The 27,392-nt window shown below is 40.5% G+C and overlaps 1 protein-coding gene across 1 annotated transcript; it reads right to left on the reverse strand.

The window, feature by feature from the left end:
- Positions 1-1,976: 1,976 nt before the first annotated feature.
- On the reverse strand, positions 1,977-27,196 carry tlcd3a (TLC domain containing 3A). The gene is made up of 5 exons (XM_069674696.1): positions 27,075-27,196; positions 18,667-18,753; positions 15,850-16,069; positions 7,605-7,700; positions 1,977-4,161 (listed from the first exon to the last, which is right to left on the reverse strand). The coding sequence occupies exons 1-5, from the start codon at positions 27,194-27,196 to the stop codon at positions 3,856-3,858; spliced, it is 831 nt and encodes a 276-aa protein (XP_069530797.1). The 3' UTR covers positions 1,977-3,855.
- Positions 27,197-27,392: the final 196 nt, after the last annotated feature.

Genomic DNA, 27,392 nt, shown 5'->3' on the forward strand with positions numbered 1-27,392 from the left:
CAATTTCGAACGAGTAAGAGTAACAATTTGTCAGAATCCAAAATTCATAGTATACACAGTAAGATCTACTGGCCATGTTTTTGGTTCCTAAAATGAGCTGTCACATGGGCTTTCTTTCTTAAAGCAAGACTTTGTAACTTTGAAAAACCTCCTTCATTGAGCAATAAAATACACCCTCACTAGAGTCTACATACTCAGGATTTGCGTCTACAGTCTAGTTGGTCTGGTATGAGCAGTAGCTTATCATCGCTGTTGTTGACCTCAGATAAGATATAGTTGTGTAACAGTTTTATAACCGTCCTTAAAGGAGCGATTCAGCCCTGGAAAAAGCCGCTGTCAGTCAAAGCTGGTGTTCTCTGTAATCGATAGAAGCAACACTATTTGAAATTGGCGCCATAGCTGTGGAGAAAGTTGTACAAACAGCTCGTGGTTTCGCCCATTCTACATTCCTACAACACCCAGCATGCACTGCGCCCCTCCCTCTTAAAGGAACGGCCCAGCGAGAGACGCTGGAGTGAAATACGACCGTTTCACTGCAGGCAACGACTCAGAGCGGTACAGAATCTGAAATACGACGAGAATATACCGGTGGATCGTCTAAAACATCTTCAGGTCTGCAGTCTACATTTCAAACCTGACGATTCTGAACGAGACATGACATCGGAGGAGGGTGTCCTAGATTGCTATCATAATGGCATTAGCTCCCCATAATAGCATGATAGGACTGAGGTTGAAAATCGGCGAGCTGGCCCTTTAACTTGAACTATTGTTGCACCATTTTTAAGCATTCACAATGAATGCATTTACATGCACACGACTATCCTGGTTATGATCAGGTTTTTGAAGTATCATAGTTATGTATTATGTTCGTGTAAACACCTGGTTTTGGACACCTGGATATGCCACCTGGAGGCCCCCAAAAGAGACCAGAATACTGTGGCATGTAAACACCTGATCCAGGTTTCTGAACAGTCTTTGTCAGGACAGAAAATATTGACCAAGATGGTGAAAAATCAAGACACAACTGCACACTGATAATCAGAAACCTGGATACTGTATAAACATGTAAACAGGGATATGAAAAACCAGGTTCCTCATGCTCCATGTAAACATCATAGCGCCGAATAAGATCAAAACCAGGATATTTTTGAGCATGTAAACACTCAGTGATCCCACAATTCAGTCGCTTGATTCACAGTGGCAGCTGTTCCGCAATAGTTAGCACAAGTTAGCTTTTACACGAAGAAGAAGAAACTACTGATTATGACACTAAAGGGTTCTTACATTTTGGATTTGTATTCAAGGATGCAATAGTTATCAATAAGGGTAATTTATTAATTAATAAGGTGCATTCCTGTTGATTTAAATCCCTCTTGTTGAAAAAGTGACAGCCCTATCAGGTCAGTATCCAAACAGAAAATGTGTCATCTAAGATGCAGCTGTAAACGTCTTTGTTTGCTACAAAAACTGTTAATAAAGTTCAACATACTTTTATTTTTTCAGCGTTATATTAACCTGCATGAGTGGAAACACCGGTGAGGTACCTTTGATAGACAAGCTTGAGTAAAGAAGAACATAAGACCATGTATTTGTAGCGTGGAGTCCCGGTAGATATGTACAGTTAAATAAATGTATGGTCCCAAAAGGTCTGAACAGAACATACTGAGGTGATATGACGTGACATTAGTGTTGTATACATGCACCGCAACCTGTTTTTTGCATAGATTGAATTTGCAGGACATAAAAAGGCCATTAACGCATACTTAGTTCACTATAAAGCTTAAATGACAGGGGATATTATCCAAGGAGTTCAATTAACATCAGGGTCTAGATTATGTGTGAAACTAACCCCGACGCACTCTTTTGAAAATAATATCTTCTATTTTATTCTTTGATATGAAGAAACTAAACTCTCAAGATCAAAAAGTGAAGCATCTCTCATAAATGATTTGAAGATAAATGTCTTTATGCAACTGTGAATCCAACAAGAAGATAAAAAAAGAATGGTCCTCTCAGGTCTAACTACCATGTTTAGATATACGTTTTAAAACTACTTTCCTGTGATGAAACTAAAACATGATGTAAAAACATGAAGTATATACAGCCCTGTGTGAAGTGCTCAATGCAACAGCTGACACACAACAAGTGCATATAAACCTCTGGAGCCTCCCGATATTAAACACTGACTGATGTCGTCTCTTCTAACAGATCCGTTTCTAGAATAATCACTTCATATTTTGAGGCTCAGAAATTTCATTCCTCTGTGAAAGTTTGACCCGGCGAGCTGCTGCTCACCTTATTGCTCTGACCTTTGCCCTGAGTTAGTCCCACATTAGGGCATTAACCCCATCATGTCCCCATCACCCCCTCTGTGGACTGACAAGCAGACTTTATACAGGAGTAAACAAACCTCCAACGACCTCGACTTTTGAGCGTAAATGACCCTTACAGATGCGTCTTTCCAAGCTGCCCTACATCAGCTAAAGCTGTTAGCATCACAGCTGCAATGCTCCAGTGTCTTCTAAAACAGAGATGTTGGATTAAATAGATGAAATGTTCAGTAGCAAGATATTTAACTCCCTCCTCTGCTCTGTAAAAGCGGGTAAAAACCCTCACAAATGGAAATGAAACATATTCTTGCACTTGGGTGTACGTTAGTCCAAATACACGTTAGATATCTTATCCTATCATGGCTTTTCATTTTCATATTTTGACATTGAGAGCAGTCCGTTCTGCATTTTTATTCAGGTGTTTCATTTGCGGTCTTGACCAAAATTTGCAACATCAACATAAAATGTAAAAACATCCAGCGTGGTTGTGTTTTTTCTGCCATGCATTTCATAAAAGTAATGTGAAAATGCAGAATGCTTCCCACAACTGAGGTAATTCCTTATTGGTGCCCCACGAAATTTAAAGAAACTGAAATCTTAAAAGACCTTGTTGAAAATGAAGTTTACATGCAGCATAACTTCCTGCATACAGAGCTAGCACCCTGTTGTTGAGCCAGGGCGGTATAAGCGTGCAGGATGTGACAGTGTGGAACGTGGGGGTTGCTGCTGCAGATTCGCAAACTAATATCATGGTGATATGCTGTATAGAGAACTATAACCAAACAAACAGAGGTAAAAAATCAGAACCTATCACATTAACAGGGTGTTAGCAAACATAACCGTTTAGGGCTCTCAAATGTGGATGAGGCGACGAGTATTCTTCAGCATTTTTTCAGCTAATACTGCCTGAATCTGCATCCCACCCACAACCATTCCTTCTCCTTCTCGTCAGTGTGATTAGTGAATGAATGGGAGAGGAAACGCAACTATCCGACACATCACAGCAAATCCATAAAAATAAATACAACCTGTCGAATCAGCCACTCACACACTCACACTGTAACAGACCTTCCAAATCAGCTGAGGCTGTAAACACAGTAGGAGTAAGAGATAAGATAATGTCTCTCCGGAGAGGCTCTTCTTCAGTTTCAGCTGCTTTTACTCCACGTTTTTTGTCTCGGTGAAGCAAACATGACCTTTTTTCAGTGTTGTAAATGTTGACGGACGCAGTGTAGCACTTCAACAATATCCAGGCTAAAGCCCAATCCAGAAAAAAAACCCAAATCTTCAAACTTCAGTAGTAGAACTGGATCCAGGGAGAGGTCCACTTCGGCAGCAGATTTGTAACAGAGGAGTTAGAGTGTGCGGAAAATGCCCAGGAGTTGTGGGACAAGAGCAGGCAGTCCTGGTGTACTACAGTACAATGGTGGGGTTTGAAATGTGTTAAGTCAAACTAGTGCCTTTGCAGAAGTAGTTGCGTTAGTAGCTGAGTGTGCGGCTTGAGCGAGCAATCGTGAACTGGATATCAATCATCCTTTGAATTGTCAGTGACGGTGGCCGCAGGAGACGAGTCAGGACTGCGACTGCGCCGGTAAAGACGGTAGCCCTTTCGGCAGAGCAGGACGAACCAGTAGACCTGCGGCGCCAGGATGCACGAGTTGCCCAGGTTGGTGGACAGCGGCAGGTGGAAGGGAACGCTGTAGAGCGGGACGCCATAGTGCTGGCCGTACACCCAGTACATGTAGGGGAAGAGGGCGATGCGGCACATGAAGAAGGTGAGCAGCACCATGCCGCCATTGGCCTTGTGCAGCCAGCAGTCCTGGAGGCTGAGCTGGTGGGGGAGACAGAAAAAACAAGGGAGGGAGGGACAGAAGGAGGATTTTAAAGTAACACTTATTTACACAATGAATTAAGAATGTATTTTCAATGTTTCCTGTTGTCTCTGCTTATTAGAAAATGTTGAGATATTTTCAGTGACCCATCCTGAACTCAGGGGATTATACATTCATTTATCCAATCAAATGGGATTTGGAGCGACTAGATTCCCATTCATCACATAAAAAACTCTATTGATCCTTTTCTTGTGGGTCATTTAAGTGAGCTGAGCAAATTCAAGGGTCAAAAGTTCAATTTTGGATCTTCGTCAGGCAAAATTCTGTTTATGTATCCAAGGCCACGTCAACATGTACACAGGTAGTTTTCAGTTTTTCCCTCCTTCATATGAAAAACAAACGCGTCCACACAAGCATGGTTATAAAAAAATCCCAGTCATGCTAAGAAGAAAAAGAAAATCGCTGCCAATCAAAAGTCTGAAAAAATCTATTGCTGGAAGACTACCCCGCGGGCTGCAATGACGCATTGAGGAAGGGGGCGAATCACATGTGTGGACTGATAACGAAGTGGAGTTATTCCTCAATATCATGCATGTGTAAACATGTACAAAGTCCTGTTAGCAAGGTTAGAAGCGTCACTGTTTTTTGTCACGCCCGTCATTTTGTAAGTAAGGAGTGTCGCCTCATTTGTGACGCCTCACAAAAGGAGATAACGGCACACAGCCTGACATCACGAGCCAAAAAGGCAGTTTACCCTGTCTACACATCTCCATGGAAACAGATTTTCTAAAAGTCATCACCCTGGCCGGAGTTTTACAAAAGATCCGTTTTCAGTGACCTACAACGGCGCTTGTGTGTGGACGAAAACGCAGAGAAAAAGCCACGTTTTGAAAAATAACCGTGTACATGTAGACATGGCCTAAAAGAGCGTGGCAGAGCTCTAATGTATTCATTCCCCCATCATCCCTTTATTCCTGACCTACAACAGGGATGGAGGTCACATTTAGCTAAGTATTGCTATACATTTGCTAAGCCCGCTCCATTTAGAGTTATCCAATCCAACCTCAAGGATTTGATGAAATCTCATTTGTACAGAAACACACTCCCCATATTTGGTTTCACTGTGTAAATATATTATATTTCAGTAGATTAAGAAGACGCCCATTGTGATGCAAGATTAGATAAAGTACAGATAAGACAAAAAAAGCCTGATCATATAACATTTTGTACCATACAAAGTAATGTTTGTAAGATAGGACTTCACATTATAATTGAATCTTCTATCTATCTATAAACTCATTAGGTTTTTCATTACGTTACAGATAGGTGGAAGATTATGTCTTATACATACACTGTATGTGTATAAAGAAAGACTCTTCTTGTTTTCAGTGAAAGAAACTGGATTTTGTGGATCTAAATTCTTCAGCTTCAACCATCTTTGAGGTAAAAGACTGTGGGATCCCCGGGTCGGCACAGCAGCAATCGATAGGAATTAACTCTGCTGTAGAGGGAAGAAAAAAACGTCCTGCAGTGTTCCTGTTAGTGCTGATCCAGTCCAAAGGAGGGCAGCGTTTTTAAGGAACTGGAGCTTTGCTTTGCTCTTTTTCTCTGCTGACACCAGATGTCAGCAAAGACCTGAGAGTCCACGGTCCACTGATTCACTGTCATACACTGAAAGCCTCTTCTTCTATTCTTAGATTGAAGCTTTTATAAAACACACAGCCTCTGACTGTACTGCACGTATGTGGGATGTAATGCTCAGTCTGTAGATGGAACTAATGAATGGATGAGGTTGGGACAGTGAACGCACCATGGCCTCTTAGCTTCTGACTGACTGATGTTTTTTTTTTTTTTTGATGGCCATGCACTTTAATTATTGATGGTACGGTGACAAGCGACATCCCAAATGAAATGGAGATACTCAGGTTTTTGATGATGCAAGGAACTGCACATCACCTGAGCAGGAAAAGAAGGGACTAATGACTTTGTGTAGCCCAGGCAGAGAGTCGTAGCAATGCTGCTACATGGCTGCATTTCCTCACTTATATGGTATACGCATATGTCAGTGGCCACTTATGGATTATATTGTTTACATTGTGATCTTTAAATACATTTGAAGTGACAGACAACGGTACCTCTGAAAGAATCTGTGTATTTAAAAGCACATATTTACAAAGCTGAGGCCGTGAAAGTGTAATGTAACTTTTCAGCTAAGCGTGTTAGGCATCTACAAAGATGGCTGACCTCATTCAATCAACAATTTAGCATGTATCCCTTTTCTGCAACATCATATACAGTGGGCCAAGCATGGTAAACATTTTGCTGGCATTGCTTCAACAAAAACCAATGGACTCCAATTAGAATAGTTCCAATGAGAACCATGTTTATGGTCTTACACATGGTCTCATTTATGCGTTTATAAAGTAATTTTTTTTTATTGTTATTTGGCTTCTTTATTTTACTGTTAGTTGAAGAGCCACTCGATACTTACAAACATGATGAAGAAGAAGCTTAAGCTGTCTGTATAACTAATGTTCCTCAAGCTCAACTCTGTTTAGCTGCTGAGCTCACATACGTGAACAAACAAGACAGAAATGCTGTCTACGATAAAGAGTTCAGTTGCAACAGGAAGGAACTGTTGTATTATGTCAAACTCTGATAACGTAGCGTCCAGGACTGGCCTGCACAGAGTTGGGAAATGCTACACAGTGGACGTGCTTTCAGTGAACCTCCCATTAAAGTAATGTAGTTAATGGTATGATCCTTGGCCTTGAAAGCAATGCTCCGTCACCACTGTAGGAAGTGGGCTGGTTAGTCGGACATGAGAGCGTTTACAGATCAGTTTGGACTCTGTTAAAAGTAGTCCTTACGCTCTCTTGCCAACAAGTAAAAGCTAATCTGAGATGTACTCCTTTCCTGTCTCTTGCTCAGTCACTTCCTCTTTTACTCATCCTCTCAAAGGCCTGTTGGGCTCTTCACCTTTTCCATGATGTCTGTACTGAGAATACCGAGCTAAGACTTCTAATGTAGGAGTTTTTCTTTCCGAGGTCCAAGTGCCTAAATCCATGCTGTGCTTTTCCTGGGAGAGCGTACCTAGTCAACCCAAGTGGGAAGTGCAATGACAGCCGGTAGAGGCAAAGAATGGGAATGAAAGAGGCAGCATCTGAAGCTGTCATTAGACCCCTATGCATACCCTATTGGCATGCCTGTTGTGCCAAGTGATGGTTACTAAGCTATGATTGGACACCTGTTTGTTTAGCAAATGACCAACCAGCCTGTATGGTAGCTGACTTGGCTGACACAGGCTATATTGCAATGTTTACTCTACATTCGTTAAAACCTTTGCCTTTGAGGCATTGAGATAAACAGCACACAGCCCATTACAGGTGTACGAATTCCCAGTTCATGTCAGGTGAACGCCTGTGTGTACGTGCTGCCTCACCTGAATAAGTATTTTCCCCAGGGAGACGAAAGGCGTGCTGAGCTCTGTTAGAAACAAGCAGCCGATGAAGAAATCCCCCTGGTCCCTCCTGAAGAACTGTGGAACAGACAAACAGAGGACACACAGAGTGAGCAAACAAACATTAGCATGGAAAAACACACAGCTGAAATTCAAGGACAATTTCTGGAACATTCTCACTGGAAATTTGCTTTGAGGTACTTTTAAAGACACAGGACCATTTTCAGGTTTCAAACAGGCTCCAAAGGTTCATAAGATGAACTGAAATATAAAAACCTGTATGAACTTCAGAATAATATCATATTCATTTAACAATGGAAAATTAGTATGCAGTTTCTCTTGTTCACTGGCATTGATGTCAGTGCTTAATACATACGTTTAAATGGGAAATCAAATAGAATCATGACCTTAAAACTGAACTACCTTGATTTGGACAATCTTGACCCCCCTAACCAACAGTCTACAGGCCTTTACAGGGTTACTAGGTAGCCCGTAAAGGTGGTTGCTTGAGAGGAATTCAAGGGTTGCTGGTATAGCTCAGTTGGTAGAGCAGGCACCCTGTGTACAGAGGCTACAGTCCTTGAAGCACTATGCACAGGTCGACTCCCAGTCTGCCGATCATTTGGTGCATTTCATCCTCCACTCTCTACTCCCCACATGTCATGTCTCTCTTCAGCTGTCCTGTCGAATGAAGGCAAAAGCCAAAGAAATATTCTTTAAGAAAAGAAAAAGAAAGAACCTGAAAGCCAGTCTGCAACTATTTGTCTCAACATGACCCCATCTAGCCTCACAGAGGACAAAAAAACATGGCGGTTCTCATAAAATTAATGACCAGGAAGTTTCCATTCAAATAGTTCAGAAAATGTAAAAAACGGAAGTGAGCTGGGGCAACATTTATGTCATCCCAGTTTTCATTAAAACCTAGCCAATTATGTACCAACACACGTTATTATATGCAGTAACATACTAGGGGTGGGACAAAATATCAAGACGGCGTCGTCCTGACTCGTGCAATACAATTATTGATTGACTGGGGCCAAATATCCATATTTTAGTTCATGACTCCTTTCCGTGGTGCTTATGACATAAATGAGGGTAACGTGAACGGAAATTAATTGGCCAAAGAATTTAATCAAGTATCGTGATGTATCATTATATGATTTTGTTGCAATATATAAATTATCGCAGAATCGCTGTATTGCGATATTATCGTTATCGTGGGCTACATATCGCGCATCGTATTGCGAGTTAAGTCCTGCAATTCCCACACCAAGTATACACTTATATCCATATAATATCTATTTATTTAACATAACGTATCCAGGTTTCTAAAAAGAGCCAACATTGTTTGGTTGGTTTATAATGGCATCCTCTAATCACTTAGTCCAATTCAATTATATATCTACTTTTCACTGGTAAGCACTAAAACACAAATACGAGACATCGTTGTGTGATAATTACCTACTCAAGAGTCAATTAGGATAGCTTGAAAACTCCAATAAAACAGTTCACAGTGAAGACTAGAGTTGTGTCTTCCAAACAAAGGCGGAAGAAGGCTGCATTGCTTAGCTTCTTATTTTAGGGGAGCCCTTAATATTGGAATCTCGACAAGGTCACCAGGTTTACCTTCAAATGTTGTCCAAGGTTTGGTTGTCTGTTAGCAAGGATGAAAGTGTACTAGCTAGCTACTGTATTCTACTTCACATGGACAGACGTACTGAGCATGTTTAAATCCTACATTTTATTTTGGCTGATGAAAATTAAGACTGACACCCAGAGGCTGTAAGATAATCTCTTCGTTTTTTTGTACAAAACCACAACCACAAAGGCAGATGTCTTATTCTACCACAACTTTAATGTGGCAGCATGAGCCTGGTGGGGGCAGAGGAGGGAGTGATGTCCTGTTCATAAGTAATGAATGAAGCTTTCAAATATTGACCAGCGGCACAGAGCTGTGTAGTGAGAGAGGCCATCCTAGAATAGGTGAGTCAGCCTGGATGGATAAAGAGACTCCACACAAAAGACAGGCACTGTCTGGTAGCCTGGCTCGCTGTGTGCTCAGGATGAATAAAGCATGAGTGGCTCCAGACGTGGCTTTGCCATCTGCCCGTAAAATAATGCCTGAGACCACAGGGAGGAACTCTACACCACACCTAACCGACTACCTGGCTACATCATCCCACCCCCACCTGCCAAGGCTGTGTGCTAGCTTTGTCTACATGTGTTTGAGATACTCTTATTCAAACCTTACCCTGCACATATTTGGCCACCAAAACATAAAGTCTGTACATTTTTTAGTGGATTTCCTTTTTAAACCTATAATTGTAATGTGAGATATGTCTGATATAAAAGGTTGAATGGAACCAGCTACTCCTCTAGTTTGCCTGCTGCTACTCTACTAGCATCGCATGCTTATCATTTGTCAAAGGATATATTTAAATTTCCTTGAACAAACATTAGCCTCCATTCAAATTAGATGGATTTACAACATGAGAATCACAGTTAGCCACTAGCTAAAAGGTTGATAAGTGAATCAAATCAATCTCATGCATTACCACTCTGTCAACCTGTACAAATTCTCCAAAACTATGCACATAATCAAGAAGGTTTTGTAAATATAGGACTAAAATGTAATGAAATGGTTGTGGTGACAGCAAACTAATTGCAACATATATATATGTAGACACGGCAGTCAAATCCCAGCTCACTTTGGGGTATTCTGAGGCGTGTATGCACTCCATCGTTAGTGTCTTCTCCACACTTGTAAAACACCAGCACATGGCGGCCTTAAAAGGCCTCCTGGTCTGATGTCTCTCAATCAGCTAAAGAGCTCTGCTTCCTCATGTTCTGTTGCTATTTCTGAGCTTTTCGGCGTTTTAAAAGGGAAGAATCCAAAACTCTTTTCCTGCTGCTTTCACTACAGCTGACCCTGGCCCTTAAATTTCTGGATATGAACCATATTTTGGGGCGGCTGTGGCTCAGCGGTAGAGTCGGTCGTCTCTCAATCGGAAGGTTGGTGGTTCGATCCCTGACTACTACAGTCACATGTCGAAGTGTCCTCAGGCCAGACACTGAACCCCAACTTGCTCCTGGTGGCATAGGCATCGGGTATGAATGGGCATAAATCTGACTGAAGATTGGCACTTAGGGCTTTGCCATCAGTGTGTGAATGGGTGAATGTGACATGTAGTCTTAGCGCAAGACAAGAAAAGCTCTATTTAAGTAGAGTCCTTTTACCATTTTAACTTAGGTTTTAATGTTATTAAGCAACTGTGAGGTTGATTTTGGCGACCCCAGTGTATGAAGTTAATCTTGTTGCTTTCCTGATCCTTTCCTGTACAGCATGTGTAGTTGTTGTGTCCTGCTTCCTTTAACAGGGTAACATAATCGCTATGAAACTTTGCCCAGAGAAAATACAATCAAAAGCTCTTTCGTTCTGCAAATTGTGGATCGCTTTGTCCGAATCGGACCCTGGGTCACAGGCATTACAAATAATCATACATAGAAAAAGTCAATCTAAGCTTTTGAAATCTAGCTACACTTCATATCCAATTGTGTAATAGCCCCTTACTGGAGATTCAGCCCCATTTACTTGATTGAACCAACTCCCACTACTTGGACAACAGCAGTTGATTGAAACCCGCATGAATTTGAATTTTCTAAATTGAAATCGAAGCTACGTCCCGGATGGAAACTTGACAGTTGTCATTTAACAACCTGCTAGATAACTCCACTGGCTCATGTGTTTCCAAGGTAAGCCAGAGTGGCATAAAGCTGATGAGTGAGGGAACAAGAGGAGGATCAGAGGGAGGGGTGGAGAGTTTAGAGAACAGAGAGGACAACTGCAGCTGGAGCTGAATAATGTAGGGTAATGTGATCTCTTATTGCAACTGACTGGCACTGCAAACAAAAGGCCGGGTTTCAAATGCACCTGGCTTGTTAACCTGGGGTATGACTCGGAGAGGAGAGTGGGTGTGTTTCATGTGTCTGTTATTTCTATGGGTAGAAGACGGTCTGAAGAAGTTAATTCAAATGTGTGATAAAACTTCAAGAGAAAAAAGAAAGCTTTGTGTAAACCTGGGTAAATCTCATTAATCAGAACAAAGAGAACTTTGCAAACCTTCCTCAGACTCTTAAATCATTTCACTTCGCTGCTCAAAGTGTGTTCACAGTGAACTAAGGTTTAACAGTTCAGTAGGTTTTCAATTTGCCAGTCATACCTGGACTAAAAGTCATCATGGTCCAAAGTGCCTCGGCTCTTTTGTTTCCTGCTTCCTCCTTTCATAACTGACCGTGTATTCGTCTATTCAAATCCTTTTTCAGACCTCTGACGCTTTCATGTATTAGATATCTTTTTCCTCTCGACACTCCACCCAAACTCGTATTTCAGCAGAAAACAAAACGGCAGTTTTAATTTCCCACTTCCTGTCCATTCTTATTGCATGTGTCCAATTATGCAACATTTCAATTCAAGGACATAAAAGAAACAATAAAGAGTACTTTGTTGCTGTGTGTTCAAAGAAAGGTATCCATAATAATTAATGTCTTTCTTTTATATTTTCTTTCCTGTTATTTTCTTGCTTGAAGTCTGAACACTTGTTTTTTCCCTTTTATGCACCAACCTAACCTTCATGTTAAAACTGACCAACTGTCTGCCTTGTAATCCACTTGTGATATTAACAAGAAGTACAAGGCTGAGGGTGTGCTCGAAAAGTACATTGGAGGGCCAAAAACCTTTTACAACAGATGTGTTGAAGTTCAAACTTAGCCTACTTATAAAGCAAATTAACACTAAGTTGTGATTTATGCAGCGCTAAAATAAAAGCGTTTGCACCTCGGATAAAAGTCACAAAATAACTAAGTTACAAAACAGTTACACATGCCACTAGGGCGGCTGCAAATCATAAAATGTAACAGAATTACATTCACTCAGTGTAAAACAGCGTTTTTCTGCCACACAGCATCACATTTAATTCACTGCATGCCATTTAGAAACACAGCAACCCAGTAAAGACCTAATTTATTAATGTGATATTTCAATAAAGATCTTGCTTACTGTTATGTGCTGCGATGCCAAGTGACTCAGCCGGCCAGACACTGATATGCACTGACATAATTTGGCTGTATGTCCACTAGGATAATTGCTAAAACTAGGTTGTGGCCCATGTAATCGTAGTGCCGCTGGTTTCAGAAGCTGATTTAGTTACAAACTAAGCCTCAGTGCAAACGTACACATAGCAGATAAAGAGGTTATTTTCTTAAAGTGGGGTGAAACGTTCAAACAGGGACTTTATTGATACTAAAGTGGGATTTTACAATTTCACAGTCTGGAAACAAACAATCTTTGGACACTCGTCCCTCAAAGAGATTCCCGTGTTGCAGATATGAAAAGGAGGGCTCAAACTCTGCCACCTTTACTAAGGGTAGAACAAAAATGCAATACAGCAATACATCGTCGTCCTGACTCGTGCAATACAATTATCGATAGGCTGGTCTATTTCAATTTCCACATATAGGGCGCTCTGAACAGATTTCCCTGCGATTTTGACTCGCCGCGTCAATACTTCATGACTCCTCGCGGTAGCGCTTATTACAGGAATGAGTGTAATGGGAATTGATTGGCCAAAGAAGAAGTTAATCAGATATCGTGATTTATTGCATGATTGTCTTGCAATATATCAATTATCGCAGAATCGCTGTACCGTGATACCTCTAACCTTTACACACCTGTTCACCTAGTTACTTGCTGGGTAATTTGTCAACTGTTGGTGTAAGAAACTTACAAAATTGGAATAAGAACCTCCGCCTTCCTCACAAGAAACAATTTCTTTCCATTTGGACATCTTCATTTTCATTTGAGGGACTAAATTCTGTCTCAAATTTGCTCCTTCCTGGCTAGCAAGAACTGTTTGGGTTTTTTGTGGACAGAAACATGATTAAGAAATTTCCACCAATATTAGAAATGACTTTCCCTAAACACGTATACGACTGATGTTTTTTCTGTCAACTTCAAAGATCACAAAATCACTCACTATGTAATATAAGGACTTTTTCGCTGCACTTGGATTTATACAGAAAAGTGAAAATTAACGTCACCATCAGAGCTGATTCTATTTATAGTTCAAACTGCTTTCTTTCACTTAAATAGAAAACAGGATGTATACGCACTGTTTGTAATGATAATACCTCAGGAGGCTACTTATTTGAGTATCACATCATGATTGTTTTAGGCAGTTCAGTTAGAGGATGTCGTGTTTGTACATGCACTGAGAGCCTCAAATTAATACACTGTATAAAACAACAAGTAGCTTTAGGCCATGTGTACTCAGTGGTGTTGAGTTGATGATCCGGTTTTGAGGGAACTGCGCACATAAGAGAGCGGTGAGATAATGACGAGGTGGATCAGCATGTTTGCACCTGGACGTACTTCATCTTATGTCAGTGTGCCATTTCTGCCAACTACTTCCCAAAGAATACATTTTTTAATTAAAACTCATTACCTCCTACAATCCTAGAAAGCCTTTATTTCTTTGTTTATGAGTACAGGTTGAATCCTGACCTGCAGAGATATGAAGCACCTTGACAGCCGCTACATATCAGATAGCATGTCTGTATTTTGTCTCCACTCAAGTTATCATTAAGAGATAATGTAGGTTAAACTGATGATTGATTTGAAAACAATGCACTGCATTACAGCACACACGAGTGAAGCATTACCGGCAGCGGACCGCTCTCAAAGAACACATGACTTATTAGATATCAAAGCTGTCTTTGACTGGAGAGAAACCATTGGCTGCCTTAAGGGTGGAAAACATATTAAAGTCATAAAAATCACAATGGTTTGCTTTGAAAAACAGTCAGGAGGGGCGTAACGGATAATGTGAAAAGCAGCAGTGTTTTCCTTTTAGCTCACACGCTCACCCACATTCAGTATAGTGCTGTATTCATTTGGTCAGTAAAATATTACTATTAAAGTATATAGTATAAGTCCAAAGAAAAAATATAAGTAAGGGATAATGTATCCCTAGCAACGGTCTGTTCTTCATAACAATGGTCTGTTATAGAGAAATAACAGACCTCAGAATGCCGAAAAGAACCAATCAGAATCAGTTATTCAACACAGCATTGTAATAACAGAGCATAACGTAGATATTTTTAAGTCGTTAATACTTTCTTTTTATTTATTGATGCTTATATTCTAGAAAAGGATCAACTGTTACGTGACCCAATTTCTCCCTGGGGATCAAAACATTATTTCTGATTTAATATTCAGTTAACAATAATGGAGGAGGAAAAACATTTACAAAAATGTGTTATGAGAGAATTTGTATCTTTTACTTGCAAACACAATTTAATTATCATCAACATTATGACAGATTGGTTAGCTTCTAATAAACTACCCAATTTGATTAGTTGATCATTTAATTTATCAGTAAGAGAAATGTAGTATCAACTCTTTCTGGAAGTGTACAGCACGACTTGCACAACTTGATAATAGCTTGAGATAGCAAAATTCAACTCAAGTATATTTATTTTAGTATTAGTATTTAGTATTACAAGTAGTAATAAGAGTATTATTTGTAATCTTTTCTATTATTTTAGAAGCTAATAGGGCTGCAACTACCAGGTATTTTTATATACTGATTGAACTGTTTTCTAAATGTATTGATTGGGTGAATTGAGTGATAAGTCCATCACAGTTTCCAACATGAGGTCTTTAAATCTTTTATTTAGTCGTTCTAAAACCCAAATATATTCGGTTTAAGATTTTAAATATGAAGATTTCCTGCTTTTCTGTTCATCAAAACATCTGCCATTTCCGCATGAAAAACCACCTTGAAGATCAATTGATTCTCAAAACAGTTGACATTTTGTTTTTGTGCTGCTCTGACTGATCAATTAGTTGACTAATCGTTGCAGCTTTGATAGATATAACAACCAAAACAACACAGCATACTGGTGTAACTGTCACACACTGAACGACCTCATGATCTCCATGACAGTCATAGTAAACAGAATAATCCCGTGGTGTAGAAGAAGCCTCTGATATGTGATGCTAATCGTTTTAGCAGAACTGCAGGACAGTCGATGCAGAGAGCCAGTGATCCATCACTATCAGTCCTGCCTGCACCACATTCAGCTTTTTAATAATTGGCTTTGACTACAGACAACGAGACCTTAAATTTACTGCTTCAGTCCCTCCCTTCCCCTCCCCTCCCCTCCTCACCAGTGTGACGGGCAGCAGGATAGTTAGCAGGGCAATGTGATGCAACACCAGCAGGAACTCTCTGCGGACGAACGAGTTCACGGTCCGCAGTGAATGCTGCTTGTAATCCTCGTGCCCTTTGACCCGGAAGCGGTGGAAGTGACTGAGGTACATGGCGAAAATGTCGTACGTCATGTAGGGCACGCCGTACCAGATGACGAAGTAGGTGGCCAGCCAGTGCCTGGAGAGGAAATAACAAAATATATGTTAATACTCAACATTATATGAATCATACATTTTAATTCTCATTGTGGCAGAATCAAACAGCCTTACTCAACATCAAGCAACCTTAATCACAAGGTAAACAGGGCAAACAGTCCATCTCTCAGTCAATGATGAGTTAGGGTGAATGATTAATAGTATTATCACAGTATTCGGTGTCAGTTGACCGAGTAGCAGATGATAAACTGAATGACCTTTACTATCAGAAGAAGTAAACGCACGGACACTCATTTAACCCGTATTCCTCGCCTTTCTAACGTAAGCATGCAAAGGCTTTAAGGCAGGCTTATGTAAGTACAGTATAACAAACAGCTTGGATAGCTGCAGCGCTTTAATGAGCAGCGATTACAGTGATGGTTAATTATGTGGACAGAAAGGAGTAAAGCTGCAGGCCAGAGCTGAGCTACTGACCTCTGACCCCTCACTGAAGTCTTCAGCTTAAGGTCAGTGAATGGAGATTAAGAGCAGTAAGGCACAACAAACAGCTCGGGGTAGAGTAAAAGCTGCATGAGTCGATTCTGCAGTGTATATTTTTGCAATGGAAAATAGATAAAACAGTCCAGACTTCCCTATTTAAAGTAATGCACATACCACCCTTTAAATCTGCTCTCTGCATATCCTTTCAACTCATCAGGCCAGTTAAGCAGGAATAATATCAAAACTATCTGGTCTGGCAGGTTTTGAGTGGTTGCCGATATAAATCACGATAATATCACGATACAGCGAGTCTGCGATAATTGATATATTGCAAAACAATCATATAATGATGCTTCACGATATCTGTTGAACTGAAGAATACAAAATGCCCCTAAAAAGGTGAAGTGCAGGATAAATGTATTATTCACTGCAAGTTGGATTTTGACACAGACTGATATAAACAATGATGCGGTGACGCAAATTGGCAGGGACCCAGCTGGAAATGTTTTGTTCTAAGAACATTCTGAGAATGTTACGTACAATGTTCTGGTAATGTTTGGAGCGGGATGTTTTTATTTGGTTCCCAGAATATTCCTTTTAACAGCAGGAGAACGTTCTCTGAAAACATTTACAGAAAGTTGCAGTGAGAATGTGACGTACTAACATCCTGAAAAGATCCTCAGAATGCTGCAGTAAGCATGTTCTACCTTTCTTTTTATGTTACACTGAGCATTGTTGCAAATGTTTTAAAAAGGCGTTCTGACATCCCAGGCCTCAATTACATCCTGAAAATATCTTCAGAACGTTGCAAGAACTTTATTTGAAATGATAAACATCCTCAAAACTTTCTTTGAATATTAGATTAAAACGTTTTCTTTCAAATGTAATTAGAACTTGTAGGTAATGTTAGCCGATGTTATGGGAACGTTCCCCGCTAGCTGGGGAGATTTTTTTTTGGCACCAGCGATGCAGTAATTGTATCACACCAGTCGAGACAACGCTATATTGCGATATTGATATTTTGTCCCACCCCTACTCTTGAGTGAATTTCAAATGTACGCAACAATTCCTTATTGAAGAGGAAAACTGAGCACAGACTCACAACCACAGAAAGTACTCTTGGTCAAGTCTTAACTAGTAAGCGAGTCTATAAACGCTGATAATGTAAAAATCCTGTCGGCTCACGTCTCTTGTCCCATTTAAGTCCTGTGTTGTGATGTTCCTACATTCCCAGATCTCAGTTATTAGTAAATGCTTTCATACCTGATAGAAATATGACCAGTTGTCATCTTCCTTTAAAGGATTGTACCAACTTCTTGTGACACTGGACAGCTCCCAGCAATGAAAGCATGAACACCAACATCATCCTTGTTTAAGCATAGTCTATAACCATTAGGAGTTATTAGGGATAATCAGATTCAAGATATTGTATACATATTGTGTTTCAAAACTTTAAGATGTACACCCCGACCCAAGCTGAATATTTATACACTGCAAAATCATGCATAAATTTATTGCATCTGAAGCTACGAAGGCTAAATAAAGTGACAGATTGTGATGGAGTATTAGAGTATTCATGGGTCTGACTCTGGAGCATGTGTCTGATAAGCTGCAGGCCTTGTGCACGTCACAGGACAGCAGAACTGAGCAGCGTGGAAGAGGAATTAAGCTCTGCGGGCGAAGGGGAGGGGCGGCGGAGATTAGCAACCTCGAACTGGGCCTTCCCTGGTCTGGCCGCTGACTCAGTAGGATTAAAGGGCTAGCATTAGCTTAGCGTTACACTTTCTTGAACTGAACAGGGAGGCTAATACTATGCTAACACTAGCATGCTACCAACTCTTTGATATTGATACAGGGCATGGATGACAGCTGCTAGCTATATAAAGGTAGGGTGGACTTTCCTTGAGGAGGATACGGAGGAAACATTTATGTTTGTAGAAATAAGTAGGCCAAGTATGCCAAGTTAAAGGTTATTACTACATAGTTGAACTATTCTTAACTTCTGAAAGTCAATGAACGGCATCATCATCAATGGCCAATGTGAGTGCAGGTAAGATCATGCAATGATTAAGTGGGAAATCAGGGGTTACATGGAGTAATCACTGTTTCATGAAGGTGAATAATGACATGAAGTCCAACCTGTCGTTAATGACGTTTCCCCTGCATGATGACACAACGATGACTCCTGCCGTGGTCGCCATGATGGCATGGATGGAGGACACCAGTCTGAGAAAGAGACACACACATGAAAACATGAACATTCATAAATCACACTTTGGGCTACAGCATTTACGCTAAAATTATGGTTGTATACATGTTTTATGTTTTATTGCTAGCAATGGCAATGAGAGCCTGAAATCTAGACAGAGTCAGATTTAAGTATCTCACAAACTACTGAACTGATCGCCATGAAATTTCAACATAATGACTCTGAAGCTTCATGATTTGGGTGACTTTTCTTCAAGTAGTCGGACATTTGTGTAAGTGGTATTGCCTCCAATGGGGAATTATTGTTAGTTCCAATCAGCAAATGTTAGCATGCTAACACATTAAACTAAGATGGCGATCATGGTAACCATTAGGGAATGCTTAACATTGCATGTTAGCATTGTTAATGTAAGCATGTTAGCATGTTCTTTGAGTAGCATATACAGAGATCAAAGAACAGCTGTGCCAAGTACAGATCGTATGGCTGTTTACTATCATCTCTGGTTTTATCAGGCCCTGTATGGGTATTTATATGCTCATGGCTTTTTAAGCAGCATTAGTTTTCATTAGAACTGGACAACTGTAATTGGTTGTAACATGTAACACACTGTAGGGCTACACTGCCCTTCTCTTTGGATTAGAATCAGAATAAACTTTAACCAAGAATGAGCAGAAAAAAAGAATTTTACTCTGTTGCAATCAAAGTCACAAACAGTTCCCACAACAATTTAAGAAGATAGATAAAGACTCCTGCTAAAAACAAGACCAGTAAAACTGAACAAAGACAGGTAAAAATAAACATAGGACTGGGGACATAGAAAGAAGGTGAACAGATTTACATATTCAAAAAGCAATGATAAACATCTTTAGTACAGTACAAAGAGCGGTGGAACAACTATGGAATGATTCATGCTTAACATCAATATTAAACATGTTTACACATTAATCTTCATGGTTCAGACTTTAACATTTACACATCTTGCTTTTTAAATTAACCAACTTTGGTTTTTAACTCAACACTTCTCGTGAATTCTTCAAACAGATTGTTGAATATGTCTCCAGCTTTGGGTCGTTCCAAGGGTGTAAATGGCGGGTAAAGTCTCCATCTTGGACTCTGACTATGGCTCTTGCTTGGACTTAAATCTTTTGTTTTTACGACCATTGTGGGATGCTACACCTATGCACTGAAACACAGGTAGATAACATTTTATTCAGGGTAATAAAAATAAAGAATTTAACATTCCTTCATTCATTCATTACTTTACATTTACACAAGGTTAAGCCATTCAATACTAAAGTTATACATCTGGTATCTTTGGTGTTATTCCCCCTCTTGCACACTAGTGGTAGAGTTTTTTACAAATCAGAAATAATCGGGGTGTAACCATAGCGACTGAGAATAAGTATGGGTAAAAAACCTAAAAAGCGTCAAGAACCTTTTCAGATTCTCCAGATACAAAAGCAACTTAGGAAACGTAGCATTAGGAGGAAGGTTTACAGCAAACAAAAGAAAGTCAACAGCGAGGACAAACACAGTGTAGCTGTTATTTGTTGAAGAGTCAAGGAAATGAAACGTAGTAGGCAAGTGTCAACAGTGTTTGTGTATTTACTCTCACTGCCGGGGGGGGCAAACATCCTGTACAAACAAAAAACAAGTTACCCAAATGAACTCACCGATAACTGATATCAAATAAAGCGTAAAAAGTTGATTAACTGGCCTATCTATGTTATTGATCGGTCTATGAGCAGAGGAAAACCACACTGATATAGGCCGAGTTTTCAAAGATTGTCCCCTCAGGTGAACCACTGCAGCAGTTTGACCTACAAGTTCATTGCACCATCATGGGATTAGCAGTGCTTGGCCTCTACTTTCCTCGTCTATAAACAGACCTGTGACATAGGAGAAGTTGGTACATCTCTATTTTGAAGCGTCACTGTGTGAAGTGGTGTAAGGCACACATATCATTCATAGGTGTTGCATTTTAGGAGTATACTGAACATCTCCATGAACAAGCCATGAACGTATGACATCTGTAAAATAGTCCCTTGTGTATTAGCTACATACCTTTGAGTGTTAAAAACATTAGAGACTGTGATGCTCTGTTGTGGTATTGAAGGGAACTTAAAAAGGGTTCAGTTTACAGTCAGACAGATGCAGATCCTGAATCAAAAGAGTTAATTTGGGCCATTTTTAAAACAGGACGCTGGATTATATCACCAATTTGTTCAAACCATGAATGGCTGCTTTTGCATAGACAAGCTTTCTCCTTGGCTGTTGTCCAACTTGGCAGCACTGACAGTAAGCTGCTTTGAAATCAGAAAAAACATGTAATTCATTCCCCAACACTCGCTGCAGCCATAAGAGACAGTCGCCTCTTTAACAGCTCTGCGTTTTAAACGTTTCAACTTCTCTCAGCACCTTTTGGGTCCGCTTTACATCGCCACCTACTCATCACCACCTACAGCCATGAATGGAGACAAACACAGGTTACCTTGAGAAATTCATGTGGTGCGACAATTACTCAGCCCTTATTCATTACAGATGAGAGGCCTGTGTGGGCTGGGAAGAAGACTTGTTTTGAATTTGCAAATTTTCTTGTGCTTGTTAGGCCTCGGTTAGGCTTATAAAGCACTAGGACAGCACTTAATACATTTGAGTGGAAGACTTTTACCCTATTATTAGTTCTACTTCCAGAAATGAATCATATTTTGCATAAACCCCCCTATAGAACTGAACTGGTGGTGCTCCACTTTCAGAAATAGAAAAAGGATTATGGAAGGAATCATGGGGTTTGGAGGTCTAGATTATGTCAGAAAGTCAAGTCAGCAATATAATCATTTCCAGTATACAGTATATCTTTGATATGATTCAGTCACGCTAGCTGGATGGTGTCAGTGAGCTGGTATATAAAACAAAACGACTTTGATTTCACTGTGCTTTCTAATATAACTATGATGTATTTCATACATTCATCATCAGGCCAGAATCTATAATCGACACTTTTCCCTCACATGATATCAAGTCAAAAAGCAATCTCCTTTTTGAATTGTCCTGGCCTTACTACTTACAGATCTTACCCCTTTTAACACTTAGTTGTTCAACAAAGATTTTCATTATATCTATTGAGCACATCTATGCTCGCAAAAGGATAAACCTTCTTGATTTTATGGCAAAATTGTCTTTCTTCTTGGACCCTATAAAATGTTCCTAGTTTGTTTATGGTAAGGATCTAGGAATAGCCCAATCATTTTCCAGTGTGGGGTAGGCTGACATCGCCAGACTACTTGTTACCCATTGGCTGTTACCAACGGGTGCAGACCTAGACAAAGCTATAGCAAAAGATACATGGAGTCAGCAGGCCCAGTTGTTTACTTAAACTTTTGCCAAGTCCTGTTAGATTTAGTTTGTTATTAACAAAAGATTTGAGTGCAGTAGTTTGTGTATTTAAGAAAATATACCATCCAGTTGGGTTGAAACAAATGCAACAGCAGATTCGTTGACAAAAAGCCTTCAACGGTTTTCATAGTCATTGTATCAAACCAGCCCTACATGAGAAAAACGATTGGGATTGGCTCGACTACGGCAAGGTTTGCTAAATGTCTGTCTAAAAGGCAGTTAGACAATAAACCATCAGTTCGCAGGTTTGTCTGGCTCCCAGCCTGGTGAGGGATCAACAAAAAAAGATACCTGCTCCAAAAGTGACCAGTCCACACACCCAGTCCGAAATAGACACAGGAATTATTAGACCTGATCAAAACACAGTGTACCAAATCAATTAACAAGCACTTCAAGTCAAAAAGAGTATCCATACCTGTCTTTTTATCCTACGTTTCACAGTACAAACACTTGGTCCAAGAAGAAACATATATCCCTCTTGGCACTAATTCCCATGGATCCCCTTGGGTATTGGACTAATTGCCACCAGGCCAAAACTCTAGCCAACACAACTGGACCAAACCCAGATCTGATAAGAGTTAACATCATTAAGACCGGGCCTGATTAAGGAGCCGGGTCAGGTCTTAGTTAGCAGGCACTGACTGGACCTGAGAATTCCCCCTAGTGCAACAAAAGCTAAAGATTATTACTCCTGTTCTGAATAAGGACAGTTTTACAAGGCTAATAAAGACTGCTTTCTTTCTCTTTTCTAACAAGTTAAATAGTGTGTTTCAAATCGCAAGATTGAGAAACAAAGAGTGTATTTGTGGGGTTTTCCTGCTTGAACCTGCTGCCACCTCACACCAATCTCCATGGGAATGCGGCCACGACACGGGCAGCGGCAAGGCAACGAAGGCCATGTGACCGGCAACTACAAAAACGACAGGCCAGGAAAAGACTAACTGGCCTCTTTTTCTCCCTCCTTCCCCTACGAACTCTACCCCCGCAAACCCACACTCACATTTTACCCCCACGCCTCGCTGCCTTCTAGGGCTGTATGGCCGCATACTCCATCACAAGACCCAGATTTTACACAGCCCATTCATTGTTTGTCCGCCAATAACCCTCTCTCTCTGCTGATGAAAGGTTGAGGTTGACGGGGTGAGGAGCGTGCAGAGTGGAAAAAGGGAAGAATGCCTTGCTGCCTTGTTCGGCAATGTTGTCTTTTCTTTCCTGCTGTGTCAGGCCAGCGAACAACCTCAGCTTTCCTTTCACTACAAGCAAGTCTTCCTTCTGACTGTTTCGTTATACACGGACCACTTGCTCTTTCATGTTCTGTCACACACACAGTGTCTGACAGTCAGGAGAGGTGGGTTTTTCTTGCTCCTCCAGTAAATGGGCTACGTAATCTGAAGATCCATTGGTGCTGCAGCAGAGCGAAAGAAAAAGTGGCAGGAGAGGCAAAAAAAGCAAACAGGGTAAAGTGCATTTCAAGGCAAGAAGGACCTCTCTCTCTCTCTCTCTCCATCGCAACCTCTCAATCGCACAAATGGATGCAGCTACATCACTAACTGCATCGTTCTCTAACCACTTCAGTGGTCATGAATAAACAGTTAATCAATTAGAAAATCAATGAAAAATTACATAATGCTTTTACTAATCTATTCCCTGTTTAAATACCAACGGGTTCCAGCTTCCCAAATGTGAAAGCTTTAGAAACAACTGTTTTATATCATTATAATTTTAATCTGACAAAACAAGTGCTACGAGCCCAGGAGACTGACGCCATCTTGGACATTTAATGGACCTTACATTTTCATTTAAATTCTGTATTAGGTCTACATTTCAAGTCATTGGTCATAAGGAAAACTTATATTTTTTTTAATAATAAATGTTCATTTTTAAGGTTTTACATTGTGTTGTAATTGCTAACCTTGTCCACCCTCTGTTATATATGGAGTAGAGTTGGATGATGTCTGGAAAATTAGCTTATGCTTATATCAAGTGTGAAACATTGCAATGGACGATCATATATATGAAGCAGGTGGCAACACACTCGCTAGGTTGTTGTACACAGGTTAAGCTAGGTTGTTGCAGCAGAAAAGGCTGTAAAATTTGCATACCGGGTCTCAAAATGACCACAAACAAACTGTGTGGGAAGCAGGGAAGGGTGGTCAGCAAGCAGAGGGCAGTGCGGTTACATTACGTTAAAACCTGCTCTGCTGCCGTCTAAGACGATACGGTGTGCTGGGATTTGGGGAATTTTCTCTGACTGTGCAGAAATCTCATGATGACCAAGGATGGCAATGAAAGATTAGTAATCGATGAAGAATAAGACTCATGAAGGCTACTATAAAAGTTATTGCAGCCCTAAAGGTGGGCAAACTTGAGCTCAGAGGTTGATGACTGACAGCCATCCCTGATGGACGATGCTATCCACAATCAGCAAGATTGCAAAATATTGAGTAAGAATTATGAGTTAACTACTTTTCTCTGTTTTTTAAGTAATATAGATGTGTGATGTGTTTGGCTGGTGGTCATTTAAAGCCCATTGTAAACGATGCAGTAAAGGCGGCACAAGGTAGAAAGAGTTCTTAACCATCTCTAAGTCCTTACATCGAGCTGCTTCTTGAACCTTAAAAGGCATACGGTAACGCTGGCCACGAGACTATTAGGCTTAGTGTGTGCCGGGTGATGCTGAGCATTACAATCCCTTATGAAGTCAAGTGTTGTTCGTTAAAGTAGGTTAAAGTTTCCCTTCGTACAACAGGAGATTCTTCCAGCTGATTTAATGCATGTGCATTTTTGGTGCTAAGCTCTGATTGCTACAGTGTTTCAGCGTTGCCCTGCTTTCACTGTTCACCATACTTTTTGGTGATGTATAAACAAGTTACATATCAGGAGAAAAGCCTTCCTTCCTGCCTCCCAACAACAGCTAGTGTGTGGATTATCTTTTTCTGTGCTGACTGAGGATTATCCTCACCTCGTTTTTTTAACAGTATGTTGTTAGAACAACTCAAAAGGTTGTTTACAGTCCCTCCAGTCAAATGTTTAGAAAGAGACACAAACCATCATGACACTGCATGATAGCACAACCGTAGTTCAAACAAAAACTGGAGGAGCCTCTCTTAAAAAAAACCTGTTTGTGTTCCTCATTACAATAATCAAAAAGGATGTGAACACAGTGTTTGGGAGTAGATGAGAGAGAAAAAATAAGCTGATTCACATCAGTGACTCTGACCGAAGCCTGCAGGGCAAATACTCATCTTAATAGACTTAAAGGAATCACAACATCTTGAGGTAAAATGACAAAGTTATGTCTTGGATGTAACCTGCTTAATCGGTCATACTAAACAACTATCACTTTACCAAGACATCCCTCCATCCTCCCTCTGAGTACCTCAAATTTAAACATCTAGACCTTGAATAGATGCAAAAACGTTACACATGCGAGTTGAAAGTGCTTCAATTTGAGCAAAAAACACTCCCACAGACTCATTCAAGGCAGTAGTTGCTAGCTAACTAACTGCTAGGTTTTGACCAGATACATTTGTGCAACATTAAGGCTTTAGATACTGGAGATACGGAGTTTGGAAGACATGAGTATTCACTCTGCAGAAAGGATTTAATGAGAGATACGCACAAGAGACATAAAGGAAATTATTTTTTAAATTCTAATGCGTTCAGTGTCTCTTTAACTCACAAACAAATGTTGCATGCTATTAGTTTGGGAGTAAATAGCCTAGATGTGGCAAACAAACACAGTTGTGTAAATGTTTCCTTCATCACTAAAAACAATGATCTTATTCATTACTACAATAATAATGTACGAAGCATTGCACGATATTACATACATTAGCTTAAAGTTGGTGTTATTTTTTGCAAGAAACAACCAATCCTGACTTAATAGATACAGGAAATTTACACAAGTGAAACATTAGCATGATTCAAGCATGTGACTTGTGCAGCAACGTAGATACAGTACAATTTAGAGGCTGGTTTTAGTGGTGAACAAGAAATGTGACATCCTCCCCGGAGGCTTGGACGCTTGTGAGAACAACATTTTCCCTTAGATGAGCATTAGTAAATTAGTAGAAGCTTTATTCGGGAGTCCGGTTCAGTGTTTTCCAGTGCATAGCTAACTCAGCAGTCAGCCCTGACCGGAGCTCAGAGGAGGATTAACAAGAGTGACAGCGTACAAATGAGCATTGAACTGAGCTGTGCACATGTGAGCAAGTCACACTGTGGGTCACACATACACAACTGTATCAATTAGTGCTACTTTGCAACCCATGAGATGTAAAGTTACTGGGAAGCTGCAGATTTAAAGGTTTGCTTTATTTGTTAAAAAAACATCTGGATACGGTTTGTTAACATTTAACAGAAATGTCACTTCCTTTATGGACCAGTTACGAGGCCCCTGGTGGATGCAAGGCACAGTCCCAGGCTACTTACTGGATGTGAGACATGGAGCAAACATGCATGCTAGTAGAACTTTTGATTGCTAATAGACACCTTACATCTTTCACATATGGTGCAATTTCATACACAATCCACCACTATAAAGCTACACATTTAATAGCTTGTAATGTGCACTCATGCTTTGTCCGTTTTCTATTGTAACGTTATCACTTTAGCATTTCTATATTCCTGCAGGGACCCATACTTTTGCTGTGGTAACTGCAGATCATCCTTGTAAAGATTATTTAGGAATAACTGAGCCCATTTGGTAATAAATACTACATGTAAAATAGTAAAATGTCGACTGCAGGGGATGTACACTGGTAATCCGAAATACATACTAGTCTTCGTGACAGACCTAAAATAAAACAAGAGCACATTAAGCTAACTGAAAACGTTAGCTTCAAGCCACTAAGCAAGGTCAAATGCTAAAAATATGCTAAGTGCTAGGTGTTATTTAGTCATCTTATGTTGTGTAAAGTGATGAATGTAGCGAGTTTACCTCTCGCTGACCAGCACCACGTCGGCATCGCTCCAGTGTTTGAACACACACGGCAGGATCCTCCTGAAGGCGAAGAAGAGACCGGGGAAAACTACGGCGCCACAAGCTAAAACTTGCAACATCCTGCCTGTATTTTCCTCTAAACCTGCCCGGCGACCTGACTCTCTTCCTCCGCGAGTTTCACCCGTTTATAAGCGGCGTTGAGGCATTTTCGTGAGGCCGGGTGTCGGTGTTTTTTCACCGGGAACCGTCCAACATCCGCACACACACACTGCTGAGGCTCAGCAGCAGCACCACTGTGTCGAGCTAATGGCAAGG

Source organism: Semicossyphus pulcher, unplaced genomic scaffold (assembly GCF_022749685.1).
Source record: "Semicossyphus pulcher isolate SPU_LCO1_2020_fin unplaced genomic scaffold, fSemPul1.0.p SCAF_10, whole genome shotgun sequence".
NCBI lineage: Eukaryota > Metazoa > Chordata > Actinopteri > Labriformes > Labridae > Semicossyphus > Semicossyphus pulcher.

Coding starts and splice junctions, on each gene's coding strand:
- tlcd3a (XM_069674696.1), bottom strand. CDS start 27,196: ATGTTGCAAGTTTTAGCTTGTGGCGCCGTAGTTTTCCCCGGTCTCTTC. Junction 16,070..18,666: donor GGAAACGTCATTAACGACAG/GTTGGACTTCAT, acceptor TTTCCTCTCCAG/GCACTGGCTGGCCACCTACT. Junction 7,701..15,849: donor TCCTGCTGCCCGTCACACTG/GTGAGGAGGGGA, acceptor TCTGTTCCACAG/TTCTTCAGGAGGGACCAGGG.